Genomic DNA, 20,356 nt, shown 5'->3' on the forward strand with positions numbered 1-20,356 from the left:
TTAATTTGCATTAAAACATGTATGCATTTCCAGATTAATTGTGCGCATAAACATGTTAACATTGACAGCACTAATACAAATAAAATGTATTATCACTAAATTATGATATGAACAAGTTATATTGTACATCTGTTTTTTATATTAAGTTAATTATAAGAGACATCCACACTATACACATATATCAGTATTTTCATTCTGATTATTAGGCTAAAAACACATCAATCCGAACAGCTTAACTCTTTCCACAGGCCTATGAGCAGCTCACTCCGGACATGTTCGCCACCACCACCGTCACACTACAGGTGGTCATCAAGAGCTTGCATCCCCCAAAGTTCGTTAAATCCAGTTATGAGGGCTTTATCTCTGAAGATGCAGATGTGGGCAGTATGGTGCTGGAAAGCAAGAACAGCAACAAACCTTTACAAGTTCTGGCCACAGATGATGACTTTGCTGATGTAAGTGTTTGATTTTTGTTTTATTTTTAAATAAATTCCAAATTTTATTTTTTATATATTTGTATATATTTATATACTAATATATTATTACATATTGCACAGTGCAATGACTGTGCTAAAGAAAAATGTTTTCATCTTTTATTGATTTTATGATTGGAATCTAGGTAAACATAGTATTTTCAAGAATTTACAAAAAAAACATCCTTATTATGAAAGTTTATTGAGAAAATTGATTTCTTTACGGCTTTGACTCTGTAGGAGTTTCAAAGAAACTTTGGCAGCTAAAATGGGAGTGACACTGCATACTGGTTCTTCACCAGTTAGACCTTTATATGTCAGAGGAATAAAGAGATAAGTTCATTAAAAAAGTGTGTGGGATATTACCAGTCCCACTGTCAAGCATTAATTTAGCTTATGGTTAATGACCTGCTCTCCTTTACACACCATGTGGCCTCAGTTGCTCAATTCTGCTGCTTAGCGCTGTATAACATCAGAAAAATCAGCGACAATTTCTAACGCAATGCTATTCTAACAGGCCTCCTGGCCTGTCTAATAAAAACACTTCAGATGATCCAGAACGCAGCACCGTGCCTGGTCTTCAACCAGCCAAAACGGGCACATGTCACTGCACTGCTCACTGAGCTCCACTGGCTACCAATTGCTGCTTGTATTAAATTCAGAGCCCTTACCACTGCCTACAAGGTGATGACAGAACAGGCTCCTTCCTGCTTGCACTTACTCCTAAAGACTTACGTTATCTCCCGGAGGGCGAAGACTAACACATGCTTCCTCCGATAAATGTGAAGCCAACCACCGCTTCTTTTTAAGCTGCTGCTGCTGCAGCATTGCCGAGCAGCATCACAGTGCGCTTGGAGGAAAGCGCAGCGACTCGGTTCTGATACATCAGCTCACAGATGCTGTGCTGTGGACATCACAGCTGTGCTGTGGACATCACCCTAGGAGTGATGTGGGGAGAGAGCGCCATCTACCCACCCAGAGGGAGCAGTGCCAATTTTGCTCCCTCTGAGCGCCGGCAGCTGATGGCAAAGCTACATGAGCGGAGGTTCTATGTTAGAACTACTTCTAAAATAATTTCCTTTTCCCTCTCCTTTCCTCCTCTTACTCAATTAGGCCTCCTTCTGGCCCTGTCTAATATGTTTTTTTTACATTGAACTTCTATGTCCTCTATTGCTAAATGTACATCATTATTATAAGGTGCTTTGGGCAAAAGCGTCTGCCAATTGTAAATGTAATGTAATGTGATGTGATGTAAAGTAATATAATGTAATATAACTCCTTCATAGTAGTGATAGGTGTAGTTAGTGGTGTCCTCCCTCACTAGTCCTTTTCTAGCACAGCCTGCTCCAGGCAGATGATGCCATTTATAAAATCAATAAATGGGAAAACATTTAAGGGTAAAATACTATTTTTAATAGACACATCTATGTATAATATGCCTTCAGTCAAGTGCTCGGGTTGTATTTTAAGATGTTTTTTGTGGCTCCTTTTTTAAGGGAAAAAATCCAAGCATTGCTTATGAAGTTGTAGGTAGCAATGATTTCAGAATCACAACAGAAGGCTTCATACTTATAGTACGATCACTTGCTCCAGGTACAGCTGACTTACAGGTAAGAATTTTATTTTCCGCAGTATGATTTTATTTTACTCTGTAAAACACTGTTAGCTAGTATTGTTATTTCTTTTATGAGTCTAAAACCATAAATATTTTTGGATTCAGATGTTAGATTGTTAACTAGGTACCAGTGTTGTTTACTTAAAATCTTACAGTGTATAGTTAAAGTATACACGTAATTACTATAGGAGAGGCATGTTAGCCTGTTAGCAAGAGAGCAACCAGTGTTGTTTACTATATATGTTACAGTGAATAAATAAATCCTAAATGTAACTATTTTTCAAGGTTAGCCTGTTAGCTAGTTATCCAGTTACCAGTGTTTACATTGATTATGTGTTTCAGTCAAGCTGATAAAAGTCTGTAATTTTTGTGGTGTGTTTTAGAAGATTAACCATATTGGTAGCAGTGTTGTTTACTTAATATGTTTTAGAGAATAACTAAGAGTAAAAGTAAATAATACCGGAGGTGCATTTTAGCCTGTTATCCAGTCTAGTTACCAGTGTGGTTCAGTTTATTTGTTTTAACTGTAACTATTATTGGACATGCATATTAGTTAGCTAACTAATAGTGTTTCTTAACTTAATGTTCCAGCATATAAATAAAGTGTAACTGTACATTTTATTGGAGATGAATTTAGCCTGTTAGCTAGCTAACAAGCTAGATCGCTATCTACTAGATTTACCTTATATATTTCAGTGAACAATTAGCTGAAGCCCAACTGTAACTATTACAGAAGGAGCATAGCCTGTTAGCTAGCTATCTATCTTCTGAGAATAGGGCTTTTTTCAGTCCAGGAAATATTAGCTCTCAATGTCTTGGTTTTCTGTAGGTAAATGTATTGTATTTAATGTGTCTGTTAAAATTACTATTTAGCTAGATTTACTCTGTATGCTCAACACATTCAGTGTTATGTACAACCTTACTTCACCAAGCCTTCTCTGATTCTGTTATGTTCACCTTATTGACTTTTATGTTGTATTCTTTTGTGTGACAGTTTCCAGGTTTGTCAGACATAGGTGGCAACCCTATCAATGAATGTTTCAAATAAAATTAAAAGTAAAATACCCATCTCTCTCTAACCTTATAATGAGCTGCAATAATGGTCCTTTTTTCCCATAGATGCGTGTAGCTGATACAACCAATGGTGAATTCAGCACAGCCTCCTTGTCTGTGGAAGTAACTCCAGGTAAAAACAAATGAATGTGCTGTTTATTGTCTCATCCTTATTACCTTTTCCCTCTCTTAAACTGCCTGCAATTACAGCCATAATAGAAACCATGAAAACAGCTTGATTGAATTACTACTCTATAAATGAGGTGCCCTTTCACCAGTCCAACTCTAGAAGCGGGGGAATTTACATAACAGTGTGAAAATGTTGCTTGCATGTGAATCTTGGAGATTGCAGGTGTTAAGAGATTTGTGGGCAGGTCTTTTTGTTAGCTATTCATCTAATAACAAAAAATTATAAAAATAACAAGGTGGTTACAAGGGGATTATAATACTGGACATTATAATCTACTATACTACTCATACAACAATACATCAACGGTATTGAACAGTATCCAAGTTGTAACCAAGTTTCTGCACCAGCCAGAGAGAAAAAGACTTAATGAGTATCACTGCTCTTTGTTTAGGGGTCCCTACAACCACTATGGATATGCCCACCACAGCCAAAGACACGATTACAAGCCCTGAAATCACAGAAATGGCCACAGTCACTCCTGTTACTACAGAAACGGTTACAGAACTAACAAAGACCTCCTTTGATCCAGTTACAATGACATCATCTTCAGGCAATACTAACAGTCTTCAAACAGGTACATTCACATGCACATATATGTTCAAACTCATGCATGTAGGATGCCTGCACACAAGATCACTTATACATTCTCTCATTCTGAGATTCACTGATAATACTTGGGTTACAGCGCATACGTTTGCACCTCGCAACCTCTGATAATACTATGGGCTCTCTGGGGTTTCTGTGAGTCCTACAGTTCTAAGTCAGCCTCCTGCCACTGCATTGTTGAGTTCTGCTGCTGCATGCATGTCAGTATGAACTGATCTTCACTACTGGGTACCTTTGGGTGTTTGAAATGTTCCACCTTTTTATTTCAGACTGATCACCTACATCTCAATCAGGAATGCAGTGCTGTGAAATCATCAACCAAGAATCAAATCTATCTTGGTGTTAATGTCATAATAATCTTACTGTTATAAAATGGCCTTAGAGTGTCTGCTCTTAATGCTTGTTGTAGATGGTTTGCCTGGTCCAGGAGGTGACTTTGGGTCAGAAGACATGGCAGCTCTGGGGGCCACACTGGCTGTCGTGCTGCTCATCTGCTTGGTGATCATTGGCGTTCTGGTGTACCGTGTCAAAAGAAACAGTTCAGACTGGAAGAAGTTGTCTGAGGCCAGCATCTTCCGCAGCACGGTAGGCTATGTGTAGTTTGACAACTGTATATATTTCTTTGGAGATTCATGTTTTAATAATTTTAATAGTTACTGTTTTGCTTTATTTTTTTCTAGTTTAATAAAAGCCTCCAAGTTTAATCGCTTCTTTATAAATAAAACGTATTTTAATTATATTGAGCTCTGCAATTATTCTATAGCATGGCTGGCCAAACATGGACTGTGAATTAGATTTGACATGTGAGAGTGTTTGGTTTGGCCCACAGGTACACATCAAAGTATGGGATGTATGTTAGACAGTAATTGATTGGTCAACATCTTGGATGCAATAAAACATTCAAATTCATCAAGGATTAAATTGTTATGATGAGATAAGTGGGTTAAAGGATCTCCAATATGACAAGGATTGTGGAGGCTCCTGACAGCTTTGCTGAGGAACTAAACAGATGGTCTAAAAAAGGATAAAACAAAAACTGGCAACACAGTGTTGAGCAATCAAAACTCAAAGCTGCTGTGTGAAAGTAACAAATTATATTTTATATGGATGATACTGACAGGACTCCCTGAAATATGTAACAACACACAGATACCACTGAGTTCTGGTGTCTCGCAGATGACCATTACATTAGGTTTTCATATTTTTAGAATAATGTTATAAAACACATTTTCAAAAACAAAAATGGTGAGCACATTTCCCTTTCAGTGCTGGGACTTTGAGTTCCTATCTGGGCAGAGTTCCTGTGTTCTCCCTGTATGTGCAATTGGCTGCAGCTTCTCACAAGTGTGTTGGCCTAAGGGTGGCTAAGGGTTTAGAGTGTTGATTCTAAAGCATCCTTGAATTTCTTGAAGAAACTGTAAAGATGTCACCTCACATATATATTTTGTATTTTGGAGCCTTGCCCTATTATAAATAATGTACTTTGGCCTCTAAGTCAAAACATTTGGACACCCCTGTAGTGGAGACACATAAGTATTTATAGTTCCTTCCTAATTATTTGTAATAAATCAAGTATTAGTGTTCAGCTCCATATAAAATTAATTGTATACATGTATCCACATTGAAAAGGTAGTGACTGTGTTTCTCATGCTCTCTCATTAATTCCTGTAGCTAAACGGTGGTTCAGCTGGGCCTAAAGACGGTGTGCAGTACATCAATGACGGCTTCCAGGGCGATGAGGACAAAGGCAGCTTGAACTCCAAGGAGGCAGCGGAGTTGCCCCTTCCTCAGGGGCCAGGGCTGAAGCGCAGTGTGCCGGAAGAACTGGAGAAACAGAGCAGTGCCCCTGTCCCTCTGGGCCTAAGCAGCAGTGACACCAGCTCACCTCCTGAAGACTCCAGCAGCCTGAGCCCCTCAGACACCACAGACAGTGAGAAGGAGGTGAAGCCCATTCTCACCAAAGAACGACGGATGGAGGACGGCTACAAAGCAGTGTGGTTTAAACAGGACATTGATCCCAGTGTCAAGGAGGAAGTGGTCATCATTCCTGACAGTGGAGAGATGGATGTAGGACAAGAAGACGATGACGATGATGATGATGAGGAGGAGGAGGAGGAGGAAGGTGTTACAGGTATGAATAGGTTTGCACGGCGATCAGGCTCAGACTCAGAGGATGAAGAAACCATGACTTCAGACTTGTAACCTCTGAACTGGAGGATAAACTGTCAACCAGCAGTCATCAAACCAATGTTGTATCTTACTTATGACACATCCTTGTTTGTAGAATTTCAGATACTATAGAAAGTCAAATATGTAGGGATGCTGTGGAATGGAATTTTTTGGTCGAAATTGAAACTGAATGTCCGAAGGCCGAATACCAAACACTGTTTTTCCCAAATTTCCATAAAATGTTACAATTTTTAATACATTTTATGACAGAAAAAATGATTACAAAATGAAAATTTAACAATAAGTATTAAACACAGATCATTTTAATATCCATGCAGACAAACCAGCAAAGCACAATACATTTACCTCAGCAGTGCTACTCTACTCACATCTCACATCTAGCCATCTTATTAGTATCATTTGACTAATGGTGAATGCACTTAAGCAGTGCAAATTTAATCATAAACTACCCCAGCAATGCTACTTAAGTGAATTAGGAAACTTACACAGAGGAAAAAAACAGATGTTAAAATAAGTTTAGTTAGCTGGGTGCAGCTTGTATTAATCAGCTGGAAAAGCTATGACCGCTGAACAAATCCTAACATAGTGAAAAGGCTGCAATATGACTTAAAATAAACAAGTCATTGTTTGGTATAAAATATTCTCTTTTTCTTATTTACCTATTTTTTCTATTTTTTACCTATTGCATTCACAACATTCTACATTGTTTTTCATACAACTCTGATCAAGGTTTGTTAAGTACTATGTACAATTGTATAGTTTTAGAATATAAAATTAAATTCAAATGTAAATAGAATAGCTGCCTAGTAATAAAATACTTTGTGATGGAGTTTGGGATGAGACACAAACACACGTTGGTGAATTATTATAGCCACAGGTCTGTGCCATAAAAAGAGAGACAGTAAGGGGGTAATAAATGCCTTATGACTTATGAATCTGTACTTGGACCTGACACGGGTGTAACGGCGGTTGCTCTAGCAACCTTTCATTGTGGCTCTTTGTTTATATTTTTTATGGCCTTGTGGGGCATGTGAGCTTTGCTGAGCAGCAAACAAGCACCCTTTGACCTCTTAATTATGAAATCAATGCCTAATAATCATACATGCCCTATCTCAGAGAATATGAGCTTTGACCGTTGACTTGTAATAAAGCACCTGCATTAAGATTCATAGCTTTTCATAGCAGGAAGCAATTCAGCACTATGAGTAGGTTTCCATATTTCATAATAAGATGTTGCATCCAGTAATTTAAGAAGCCATTTTAAATTGTCCATATGGATGAAAAAACTAATACCTACTTGACTATAAATGCCATTTATATATAACTATATGTTGATGCTCTATATTGTTATCATGATTATTTTGGAGGCACTTGCTGTTCTGAAGCATGATAGTTTGGGCAGGAAGAGCAGAGATATGCTCTCTCTCTTAGACACTAGCAGACACCGTTCAGGCACAGAGGAAATATAATAAACGTTTGTCAAGAGTAAATCTAAAGAGTTGGTGAAATCAAAATCATTCATGAACAGCATGTAAAAAAACGTTAAATATATTATTTTTGTAATTTTGTAATCTTTGTACATACGTTTAAATAATGATGAATGGACCAATAAAAACATTAAATCTATAAAATCTACAAGTCTACAGCTTATTTTATTTTCCTCTAAAATCACTGTATTGAAGGTACGAGGTTTTTTAGTAACAATGACAATATAATTTTTAAATTTTAAACCAAAATAATGTATTCTACTCTCATTATACTCTTTAAAAATTAAATCAAATAAAAAACACCAGTGAGCAAGGGACTCACAGGGGGCACCTATCCTCCTTGAATCAAATATTTATCAAATTTGTGTTTTATATTGTGAATAAAAGGCACTTACCTGCACCACACTGAAGAATATTTTAAAGATTATTCATAATACAAGAGACGCTTTCACGGTTCTTCCTCTCAAAGTGGATAAAAGGTATCAGCAAAGCTAGTATGTGCTGCTGTTATTCTTAGAGCTACTTATGCATCTATATATCTAAACTTAGCATAAAGCATTATTAATTGTGCACAGTAAACAACAAGCTACAGTCTGCAACTAATGTTAAATGTCATGGGACATGGAAATAATCCTATAGAAGCTGAAGAATGCTGCACAGACCTGCAGGACATGCATGTGGGGGTCCCCCTGCACTGAATGTAAATATGATTTCTGCCAGAGCTGCTTCACAATGCATTGTCACATCGCCTTTGCATTGTGAAATCATAATGTTGCAATACTTTGTTGCACCCATTGGGGATGGTATTGATTTAAGAACTTTTTTTTACAGACTCTGTAATTAAGACTTTCTAAGAGAAAGTGCTGTAAAAGGATGACAAATAAACTTCTATTCTTTACAGAAACCTGTACAGTAATTGGTTCCCTTGCTTTTCAGTGTACAAAAAGATAAAAGCTTCATTCAGCCATTGTGCAGCCGGGTCAGCCTGACCTGCTTCCTCAAAGGCCTCTTCAGATGATGGATTAAAGAGTCTTTGAAACAAAAAACAAAAGTGAACGAATCCCCAAAAAACAGCAGTGTTGGGCAAGAATTACACTGCACGTCACACTACATTGCCTCTGCTTAAACAGTTCACCACAGCTCCATTGTTCAGCACTGGTCAACTTAGGCAGAATGCAATGGTCTTTCAATGGCTTTCCCAACTCAAGCACACGCTGTAACTTAGCAACAGTGCTTTGAAAAGAATTCAAGGAGTCTTTTTCCAAACTTGAAGAGATGTGATGTAAAAGCAATCAGATTTAAAATGAGGAAACCACACAAACTTGTGGCAGTCAAACTCCTGAAGCGTAGAGAAGGACAAGAAACTCAGGAAGAACCTAATTCTGCTGGGAAGCCTTCTATTTGCAAGTAATAACAGAATAACAACAAGTGAGTATATTTACTTTCTTTAACTTAACGTTTCAATTCATATCGTAACAAGAGTTTTCATCACATCATGATTTGTTTTATTTGCAGTCAGTTTAAGAAATTAATTACAATTTATTTTTATCTACTATTGTAAATGTAGATATTGATTTGTTGATCTCCCTACAAAAGAAAGTTAGTCAGTCTGTTCTATAACTTACCTGTCTAAATTAGAAATTGGGGATGGGGTTATCTTGCTTCAGACACAACTAGCAGTATCTAAAAATGGTACAAATTGGTACCCCTCCTGACACTGGGTTGGTACCTTTTAATTGTTTTTTTACATATTTGTACTCTAAAACTTTGCACTGTGGGACCAAAATGATCATATTTTAACCTTAAAGATACATGTTCACTGTTTGTACGTGTGAACAAAATGTACCGGTACAGTAGCTTTTTTGAAGTGAATATGGATTAGAACCCACAATCTTCTGATTGTTGGATCTTATTTGTTACCTCCAGGATAGCCTCAGCTTTGGCAGAATATTAGAAAGTGCTGAGTATTAAGAAGTTTGCTGTTTTTACTGTTTGCTTTCACTGGAAACATCTTTTCAGATTAAAACTTTATGAGTCTGATAAAAAAGACATCTGCTTTTTTATTAAAAACTCCACATCAAACCCTGCAGAAAAAAAAACAAGATGTCTTTTTCTTCTGGATTGTTTTGACTTTTGCAGCTGCATAAAGCCTTTGACTTGAAGGACTCTATAAACTGGATGACAAGCTGACACATTTCTTTCCAAGGACCACGTCATCCAGTGTCAAGGTAGAGTAATTTTCTATTAAACAAAAGAATAAGTGGGGGAGAACTTCAGGCTGAAGTTACAAACACTCAAGATCACATAACCTGACATTCACTCACCTGTACTTTCTCAAAGGGGTCCTTGTTTGATTAAAGACAAAAGCTTGTTTGTTTAAAGATGGACCTACAGAATCTGGACAGCATCAAGGCTGCTCTGGAGGAGACAGGATTTGGGGTCAATGCGCCGCTTCTACTGTTATTGGTGCTTATTTTGTTAACAGTCTACAAAAGAAGAGCCAAATCTGTTCTGCCGGGTGAGTTCTAACATTGATTGTCTATTAGTTTGTTCAGTATTGGTCAGTATAGAGTTGTACCATTGTTTTTGTTAAACATTCAGGACACAGATCACAGCAGGTTCTACGACATTGCAACAATTTGACGCATAGCAGCTCACCAGTTCTGCTGTTTTCACCCCTCAGGCCCCTCGTGGTTACTGGGCCTTGGCCCTATTCTGAGTTATGGTAGATTTCTGTGGATGGGTATAGGCACTGCCAGCAATTACTACAATGAACGATATGGCGACATGACTCGGGTCTGGATCCAGGGAGAGGAGACGCTCATTCTGAGCAAGTGAGCTGCCACAACAAAAACATATTTTGTCTATTATTTTATGTGTATTATGGTTGCGCAATATTAGGATAAAATGGCACTGCAATCAATTTATGTATACAATTGTTTTGAAAAAGTATTTATGCCCCTTCAATTTCCTCACTTTTTACTCCTTCCATTTTCAAATGATGGATTGAACAGTACTCAGTGAAATGTTCATTACTTGGGATATTTTTTATGACTAATCATAACCCTCATCACTAATGTTCTCTCTGAGAACAGCTGAACAGCTGTATACTGAGAATAAATTATACACTGATGGACTCTGTTTATTAATTACTGTAGGTATTTGTCACACTGGATGTAATGTAGGGGAACCATGTATTACTTATTTTTGACCTAACATTTACTAAAATCTCAATAAAATACACTGAAGTTTGTGGGTGTAATGTGAACAAAACGTGGAAAAGTTCAAGGGGTTTGAATACTGTTATGAAGACACTGTACATGACAATATTAAAAATATATTGTAAAATAAATGTATTTTTCCCAAACTTCACTAGAAATTCATGATGCAGTATGCCACAATACTAACAATGTACTGTGTATTGAATATAATTTGTTGGGTGTTTGGGTGATATGTTATGAGAATTATATGAATTTTTGTTTCATGCAGCAAAAGTTTAAAAATGTTTTATTTGACATTGCACAAAACATGCAATGTGATTGCACATCCTGTGTTTTGGCTATTGCACACTAGATAGATCCAGCAGCAGGTATAATACACAAAGTTACAAAATAAAAATTATATAAAATATAAAGATATAAGATACATATAAATACAATAAATAAAAAATAGAATGTACAATGTAACAGTACAGTCTTCAAAAAAGTACACTACATTATTGTTCACATTACATTATTGATAATGAAATGATATACTGTGCAAACCTAAGATGTATCCTATCCAGACAGTTCAATTTATTATTATACATTAATACTTGCATTGTATTATTATTATTTGGCACATAACAAAAGCGTAATATATGTGTAACTTATTTCCCAAAACCTTAAACATTATAAAAAATGGACAAAAGCAAAAAAATGAACAGTTGGGATGACCAGCCTTATAATAAACAGTTGTCAAATAGTTCTTCCAATATACCATCTCTATGGTGTTTCAGGGCCTCTGCTGTGTATCATGTTCTAAAGAGCAGTAACTACATAGCGAGATTTGGCAGTAAGAGAGGACTCCAGTGCATTGGCATGCATGAGCAGGGCGTTATCTTCAACAGCAACATCCTGCACTGGAAAAGAATGCGCGCATACTTTGCTAAAGGTATTTTCCATTATACATTTTTGAAAAACCAAACATCTACAAACCCTGACATCTAATTCCAGGTGAGTGTTTGTATGAACACAACTCTCATGTATGTATTTTATATGTGCTACAGCCTTAACCGGCCCAGGTCTCCAGAGGACAGTGGGGGTGAGTGTGAGTGCCACCAATAAGCATCTTGACGTCCTGCATGATCTCACTGACTCCTCCGGCCATGTGAATGTTCTGGACTTGCTTCGCTGTATCATGGTGGACATCTCCAATAGACTCTTCCTCAGAATCCCCATCAACGGTCGGTCTCCTCACACACTCACTGCTGCAATAATACATATGCAGCTGTAGCATACACTGAGGGTGCATCTTAATTGTGTACTAATTACTAATACTAAAATAGTTTTTATGTAGTATGTAATATAGATAGAAGTCTAAAAGAATAACTAAAATAAAATATCAGAACCATTATATATGCTCAGAACCATTAGAGCTATTCATATCTGAAAAAAATATTTTAAAATTTGCAATTAAAAGTTCATTGCAATTAAGTGCAGCAAGTGGAAAAGCCAGAACCACTGTTTTTATAAGAATAGCAACAAATCAAACATACAAAATGTAAAATATTATTCTCATCATTTATAAAGGAAAAAAAGGAACATAAATTAATAAAAAATATTTAAAAAACTGCTGGAGAATGCTTCATGCTATATATCTTCCTGTGGGTTAGTATGGTATAGCCATCAGCTGCTGGAGCCCTGAGAGAGCCAATTGGCCTTGTTCTCTCTGGGTGGGTAGATGTCCCTCTTCCTTCACATCACTTTTGTTGACGATCAGCACAAGGCGTCTGTGAGCTGATGTATCGAAACCAATTCCCTGCACTTCCTCCGAGTGCGCTGGTTACTTGGCAATGCTACATCAGCCGCAGTTCAAAAAAAGGGTGGTGGCTGACTTCACATGTATCGGAGAAGGCATGTGCTATTCTTCACTCTCCTGGTGTTGGGGCATCACTATGGGGAGTCCTAATGAGTGGGTTGGGTAATTGGCCTTGTAAATTGGGAAGAAAATAAAAATTCGAAATAAAAAAGAAAAAGATTAGTATATAGTATAAACCTTATAGTATTAGTATTGGGATGCCAATAAATAGTATATTATTTTATTCAATTCTACCAAACCTGACTTCAATGTTTATTTTGGCAGAGAAAGAGCTGCTGCAGAAGATTCACAAGTACTTTGATACCTGGCAAACAGTCCTCATACAACCAGATATTTTCTTCAGGCTGGACTGGGTTTATAGAAAATATCGTCAGTCAGCGTCAGTAAAATATAAAACTGTTACATTCATTTTCTCAGTTTCAATTCAAAATGTTAAGTAGAAAATCTGCCTTCTTCTAGAAAGGAGCTCCAGGAGGAAATGGGAAATCTGGTGGAGCAAAAGCGTAAAGTGATCAATGCCATGGAAAAGCTGGACGAGACTGACTTTGCAACAGAACTGTTATTTGCTCAGGTTTGCTGTTATATCAAAACCTTATAATTTTTATGATTTAAATCTTTGTAGCAGCAACTATCTTTTACAATTTTTTTAAAACACAATCACATTGGTCTGTAGAAATATGAAATACCCTAGCATTAATATAATTCCTTTTTTTTTTTTTTTGCTTTTCCTGTAAAGTTGAATTTTGAAGATCCAAGGTTTTGTTATGACAGTACTGATGTAATGTATATTCCATTATGTCTGTCCTGCCTACAGGACCATGGCGAGCTGTCAATGGATGACGTAAGGCAGTGTGTGTTAGAGATGGTGATTGCAGCTCCAGACACTCTGTCCATCAGTGTGTTCTTCATGCTGGTCTTGCTGAAGCAGAATCCAGCAGTGGAGCAGCGCATGGTTCAGGAGATCCAGACTGTACTAGGTAACACTCTTGCTCTAACATAGGACTGAAGTGAAGGTCAAAATTACAGAACAATTTCTAATTTCTTAAAAATATACTGCAAACATTGTCTCCTAATGTGATTTTTATGTCAGCTGAACAAACAATTAAATTAAATTGCAGTGTAAACTATAGCAAAGTATTTGCCTCAACTAACATTAGTTCGTTTCTTGTTAAAAGTTGGTCTGACTGTATAATCTGTGTCAGCAAAATGTACAAATTGTAGTTTCATAGTTGTAGTTTCAAACCATTTCATAGTTGAGGCCAGGCTACTGCTTTGCACATGCTCATTTGACTCTGTGGTCTATGTAGGAATTCTGCAGGGGTTTTCACCTGATGTTGGGTTTAATCATTTTCATCTTACATTGATGTTTCTCAACTGATTCCTGTTACTGTGCTGTTGCACTAATACACCATTGGTTTTGCGTTCACTACTGTTTTGTGTTGCTGAGTGTGACCATAATGCTCTTGCATTTGATTTTGTTTACTGTAAAACATACATTTTATTGGTGAGATTTCCTTTACAATTATACATACATAAAATAAATACCGCGGTCACGCCATCTGCACTTAGAAAACGCTCGGTCGCGCTATCTACACCGAAAACTGAAGTGCGCGTCTAAACCGTGTTTTACTGTAGCAGCGTGCACAGCGCACCCGGAGGAGCGGAGACTGGCGCTTCTCGTGCAGAGACTTAAAATGGAACAGAAACGAGTTTTACACCTAAATAAACATGATTTAACGAGGTCTAATCCACAAATATACACCAGAAAGACCACTTCTTATCTGTAGAACAGTGTAACGTTTTGAAAAGTTTTGGAGTGTTATTAAATAAGCAAATCAAATTGTTATAAAATCACAGCCCTAAATTCTTAAAGATCTTATTCTCATGTATCCCAGATATATGTTTGAAGTGATATTACTGTATCATTTTTGAGTAATTGAATACCAAAACTATCTATTCGGTTTTGTATAAAAGGGATTTTGGAGTGCTATAAAACCAAAAAAATCTAATTCTTCTTAAATCAGAACATGAAATCCTTAAATAATACCTTCCATACTATTAATGTCATGCATGTATACTGATTGTACAGTATCATTTTGGAGTAAATGAATACCAAACTTAGGAAAAATGTATATTCGGTTGTGCATAAACCAGATTTCGGAGTCCTATAAAACCTTCAAATCAAATTGTTATCCAATGAAACCAAGCAAGTCTTGAAGAAAACATTCCATTCTATTAATGACATGAGTAACAAGTGATATTACAGTATCATTTTGGATTAATTGGATACCAAACTTGGAAAAATGTCTATTCGGTTGTGCATAAACCACATTTCAGAGTCCTATAAAACCAGCAAATCAAATTGTTATCCAATGGCACTAACAAAGTCTTGGAAAACACATTCTATACTATTAATAACATATATATCAAGTGATTTTACTGTACCATTTTGGAGTAATTAAATATCAAACATACAAAAAATGTTAATTTACTTTTGCATAAATCAGATTTCAGAGTCCTATAAAACAAGCAAATCAAATTGTTATCCAATGCCACTAAGACATTCTTGAAGAACACATTCCATACTATTAATGACATGAGTAACAAAGGATATTACTGTATCATTTTGGAGTAATTGAATACGAAGCTTAGGAAAAATGTCTATTTGGTTGCGCAAAAACCTGATTTTGGAGTCCTGTAAAACCAGCAAATTAAATTGTTATCAAATGCTACCGAGACTGTCTTGAAGAACACATTCCATTCTATTATTAACATGAGTAATAAGTGATATTACTGTATAATTTTGGATTAATTGGATACAAAACTTAGAAAAAATGTCTATTCAGTTGTGTATTAACCAGATTTTAAGGTCGCATAAAACCAGCAAATCAAATTGTTATCCAATGCCACCTAGACAGTCTTGAAAAACACATTCCATACTATTAATGACATGAGTAACAAGTGATTTTACTGTACCATTTTGGAGTAATTAAATATCAAACATACGAAAAATATTGATTCACTTTTGCATAAACCACATTTCAGAGTCCTATAAAACCAGCAAATTAAATTATCCAATGCCACTAATAAAGTCTTGAAAAACACATTCTATACTATTAATAACATAAGTATCAAGTGATTTTACTTTACCATTTTGGAGTAATTAATTATCAAACATACGAAAAATGTTGACTCACTTCTGTATAAACCAGATTTCAAAGTCCTACAAACCATTAAATCAAATTGTTATCCAATGCCACTGATAAAGTCTTGAAAAGCACATTCTATACTATGAATGACTTGAGTAACAAGTGATATTACTTTATCATTTTGGAGTAATTGGATACCAAACTTAGGAAAAATGTTTATTCGATTGTGCAAAAACCTGATTTCAGAGTCCTATAAAACCAGCAAATCAAATTGTTATCCAATGGCACTGACAAAGTCTTGAAGAACACATTCTATACTATTATTGACATGAGTATCAAGTGATTTTACTGTATCATTTTGAAATAATTGGATACCAAACTTGGAAAAAATGTCTATTCGGTTGTGCATAAACCAGATTTCGGAGTCCCATAAAACCAGCAAATCAAATTGTTATCCAATGGCACTAACAAAGTCTTGAAGAACACATGCTATACTATTATTGACATGAGTATCAAGTGATATTACTTTATCATTTTGGATTAATTGGATACCAAACTTAGAATAAATGTCTATTCTGTTGTGCATAAACCAGATTTTAAGGTCCCATAAAACTAGCAAATCAAATTTTTATCCAATTCCACTGAGACAGTCTTGCAGAACACATTCCATACTATTATTGACATGAGTAACAAGTGATATTACTGTATAATTTTGGATTAATTGGATACCAAATGTCTATTCGGTTGTGAATAAACCAGATTTCGGGGTCCTATAAAACTAGTATGGAATGTGTTTATCAAGAAGGACTTGGTTCCATTGGATAACAATTTGATTTGATGGTTTATAGGACTCCAAAATCTGGTTTATGCACAACTGAACAGGCATTTTTTTTCTAAATTTGCTATCCAATTACTCAAAAATGACACAGTAATATCACTTGTGACTAATGTTCTTGGTAGATTGGAATATTTTCTTCAAGACTGTTTTGGTTTTATTAGACAACAATTTGATTTGCTGGTTTTATAGGATTTGGTTTATGCACAAACGAATAGACATTTTCCTATGTTTGGTATTCAATTATTCCAAAATGATACAGTAATATGACTTGATACCCATAACATTAATAGTATAGAATGTGTTTTTCAAGACCTTATTAGTGGCATTGGATAACAATTTGATTTACTGGTTCTATAGGACTCTGAAATCTGGTTTATGCACAACCGAATAGACATTTTTTTCCTCAGTTTGGTATTCAATTATTCCAAAATTATACAGTAATATCACTTGTTACTCATGTCATTAATGGTATAGAATGTGTTCTTCAAGACTTTGTTAGTGCCATTGGATAACAATTTGATTTGCTGGTTTTCTAGGACTCTGAAATGTGGTCTATGCACAACCGAATAGACATTTTTCCTAAGTTTGGTCTTCAATTACTCCAGAATGATACAGTAATATCATTTGTTACTCATGTCATTAATAGTATGCAATGTGATTGTCAAGACTTTCTTGGTTTCATTGGATAACAATTTGATTTGCATGTTTTATAGGACTCCGAAATCTGGTTTATGCACAACCGAATATACATTTTTCCTAAGTTTGGTATTCATTTACTCCAAAATGATACTGTACAATCAGTATACATGCATGACATTAATAGTATGGAAGGTATTATTTAAGGATTTCATGTTCTGATTTAAGAAGAATTAGATTTTTTTGGTTTTATAGCACTCCAAAATCCCTTTTATACAAAACCGAATAGATAGTTTTGGTATTCAATTACTCAAAAATGATACAGTAATATCACTTCAAACATATATCTGGGATACATGAGAATAAGATCTTTAAGAATTTAGGGCTGTGATTTTATAACAATTTGATTTGCTTATTTAATAACACTCCAACCCTTTTCAAAACGTTACACTGTTCTACAGATAAGAAGTGGTCTTTCTGGTGTATATTTGTGGATTAGACCTCGTTAAATCATGTTTATTTAGGTGTAAAACTCGTTTCTGTTCCATTTTAAGTCTCTGCACGAGAAGCGTGTCTCCGGGTGCGCTGTGCACGCTGCTACAGTAAAACACGGTTTAGACGCGCACTCCAGTTTTCGGTGTAGATAGCGCGACCGAGCGTTTTCTAAGTGCAGATGGCGTGACCGCGGTAAATAAATGATCTGATCACGATATAATCAGTTGGCGCAACTTTAGTTTGGAATTCTTTGAAATATATATATATATATATATATATATATATATATATATATATATATATATATATATATATATATATATATATATATTACATTTTATTTTATTAAGAATTAAGAATTCTAGTTGGCACAGCTGTTGGTGGTTTTCATTAAAACTTATTTGGCCTCAAAACTTAGACCGAATGGTGTATGTTGCTTTGAAATTATACGTTTTTCCAACTGTTAAGTTTCACAGTGAACTTGCGTTTTCAGGTGAGCGAGAGTTGGAGATGGCCGACCTGCAGGAGTTAAAGGTGATGGAGAATTTTATAAAGGAGGGTCTGCGCTTCCACCCTGTGGTGGATTTCATCATGAGGCGAGCACTGGAGGAGGATTGTATCGATGGCTACAGAGTGGCTAAAGGCACAAACATCATTTTAAACATTGGGCGTATGCAAAAGACTGAGTTCTTCCCTAAAGCCAAAGAGTTCAGTCTGGAGAACTTCGATAACAACGTGAGTAGAAAAGAGAATATAACAAATACAATTCATTTAACCGACTAAAATCAGATGTTCAATCATTTTCAATTGTACAGAAACTCATATCATATATCCTCTCACTACATGTTTTCACACAGACAACACTGTCAGATGCTAACTAGTAATGTTAGTTGACCTTTAGCATTATTATTATTATTATTATTTTTTTTTTACCAAAAAGACTGACTGACTTTTTCTGTGTACGTTCCAATATAGGTAAGTAGCTAACTAGCTACACGTGACTTGAGCAGCACAGCTCAAGTAAACTTATGATAATGATTAAATGCTGAGAAAAACGTTTCATAAAAATAGCACTAAGGTACCCAGTTAACTCCATCTAGCTAGCTAGCTAAATGTATGACTAAAATAACACGGCTGGAATTAATTCATGATTGAAATAGCACTGCTGAGGTAAATGTATTGTGCTCTGACGGTCTTTTGTCTGCTTGGATATAAAAAAGTGCTTAAATATTGGATACTGACCTAGTTTAATACATTGTTTAATAGTTACTCCGTCACTACTTTTAGGATTTCTGCTTTACTGAGGTTGGAAGCATGTAGCTTTTAAAATGCTATGCCTCTCCAAAAAAACAATTATTTTTGACAAACAAAAGAAAGGCAACATTTTTGATTTATAACTGCATAAATAGCAAAAATATGAGAACAATAAAAATGTATGTCCAGTGCAGCAGGAGTAGGCATATTCAGTGTGAGTAAGAGCTGTGCACATTTCCATTCACTAATCTCATCACAAACACAGCTCCAGCGTGCTCTCTGTTCCTCACAGGTGCCCAGTCGCTTCTTCCAGCCGTTTGGATGTGGCCCACGCTCATGTGTGGGGAAGCACATCGCCATGGTGATGATGAAGGGCATCCTAGTGACACTGCTGTCACGGTACACGGTGTGCCCTCGGTCAGGCTGTACGGTCAGCACCATCGAGCAGAACAACAATCTCTCACAGCAGCCTGTTGAGACGGACCCATACAACCTGAGCATGAGATTCATACCCCGCACTGAACTCCACCCACACCACACCACACAACCAGAGCAGGAGCAATAAGCAGCATCTTCCACTAAGAAGCTCTGGGGTGCCAAAAGTATTGATCAAGTCTTTAGTCTTAATATCTATCACTTTTAGGGTGGTAAATAACATGTTTTGGGTAACTTTTTAATAGTTTTCTAGACAGGGATTAAGCCTAGATGTGGACGATTTTTTCTTTTAAAGCAAAATCTCAATGCTGTTTAGTCCACTAAACACCCCTATATGTACAGCTAAGGAAAGACCTCACTCTTTATAAAATAAAGAGTGATAAAAATAAAATAAAAATAAATAAATAAAAAATAACACATCTCTGTGCATTAAGACAGAAGACTTGGTTGCTGGTGTTATATAGTGTCATATACCATGGTTTAGGCTCCTTCTCACCTGAACACACAGTATGATGATTCAAATAGGATTATAGCCTGCAGCTTTTTGTTTTTTATCTTGTAAACAAAAGCAAACTGCATACTGTAAAACCATCACGATAAGTATTAGATTAAGGTCTAATAAATATATATGTTTTTTTATTTGACAATTAACTAAACATTCTTTTCCTGCTAATTCATTATCTCAAGATAACTATCCTGAAATATTTTCAAGATAATTTGATTTTTGTTACTGAAATAATAACATCAAAACACATAAGGGAAAACCTAATCGCTTTTCTCAATCTGACTTGTAAAATGCAACAAAATGAATAATTTAAAGTAAATTATCAAGATAATTCATTTGACGACAAAAAAG

General features: G+C 35.9%; 1 protein-coding gene across 4 annotated transcripts in view; it reads left to right on the top strand.

Annotated features, from left to right (window-relative positions):
• The window catches only part of cdhr5b (cadherin-related family member 5b), a 29,680-nt gene extending 9,428 nt beyond the window's left edge, over positions 1-20,252 (top strand). The window contains exons 10-22 of one of the 4 annotated variants that reach the window (XM_049474412.1): positions 249-455; positions 1,970-2,083; positions 3,208-3,274; positions 3,723-3,852; positions 10,065-10,132; positions 10,298-10,448; positions 11,612-11,766; positions 11,882-12,058; positions 12,958-13,072; positions 13,153-13,264; positions 13,508-13,670; positions 18,305-18,546; positions 19,358-20,252. In XM_049474412.1, the coding sequence (XP_049330369.1) occupies positions 249-455; positions 1,970-2,083; positions 3,208-3,274; positions 3,723-3,852; positions 10,065-10,132; positions 10,298-10,448; positions 11,612-11,766; positions 11,882-12,058; positions 12,958-13,072; positions 13,153-13,264; positions 13,508-13,670; positions 18,305-18,546; positions 19,358-19,630 (1,974 nt within the window). In that variant the 3' untranslated portion in view covers positions 19,631-20,252. Of the gene's footprint in view, positions 1-248; positions 456-1,969; positions 2,084-3,207; positions 3,275-3,722; positions 3,906-4,346; positions 4,523-5,608; positions 7,766-8,870; positions 9,043-9,753; positions 9,843-9,996; positions 10,133-10,297; positions 10,449-11,611; positions 11,767-11,881; positions 12,059-12,957; positions 13,073-13,152; positions 13,265-13,507; positions 13,671-18,304; positions 18,547-19,357 lie in introns of those variants that run through there. The other 3 variants (XM_049474411.1, XM_007235198.4, XM_022672394.2) reach the window with 3 other exon arrangements.
• Positions 20,253-20,356: the final 104 nt, after the last annotated feature.

Source organism: Astyanax mexicanus, chromosome 2 (genome assembly GCF_023375975.1).
Source record: "Astyanax mexicanus isolate ESR-SI-001 chromosome 2, AstMex3_surface, whole genome shotgun sequence".
NCBI classification, from domain to species: domain Eukaryota; kingdom Metazoa; phylum Chordata; class Actinopteri; order Characiformes; family Acestrorhamphidae; genus Astyanax; species Astyanax mexicanus.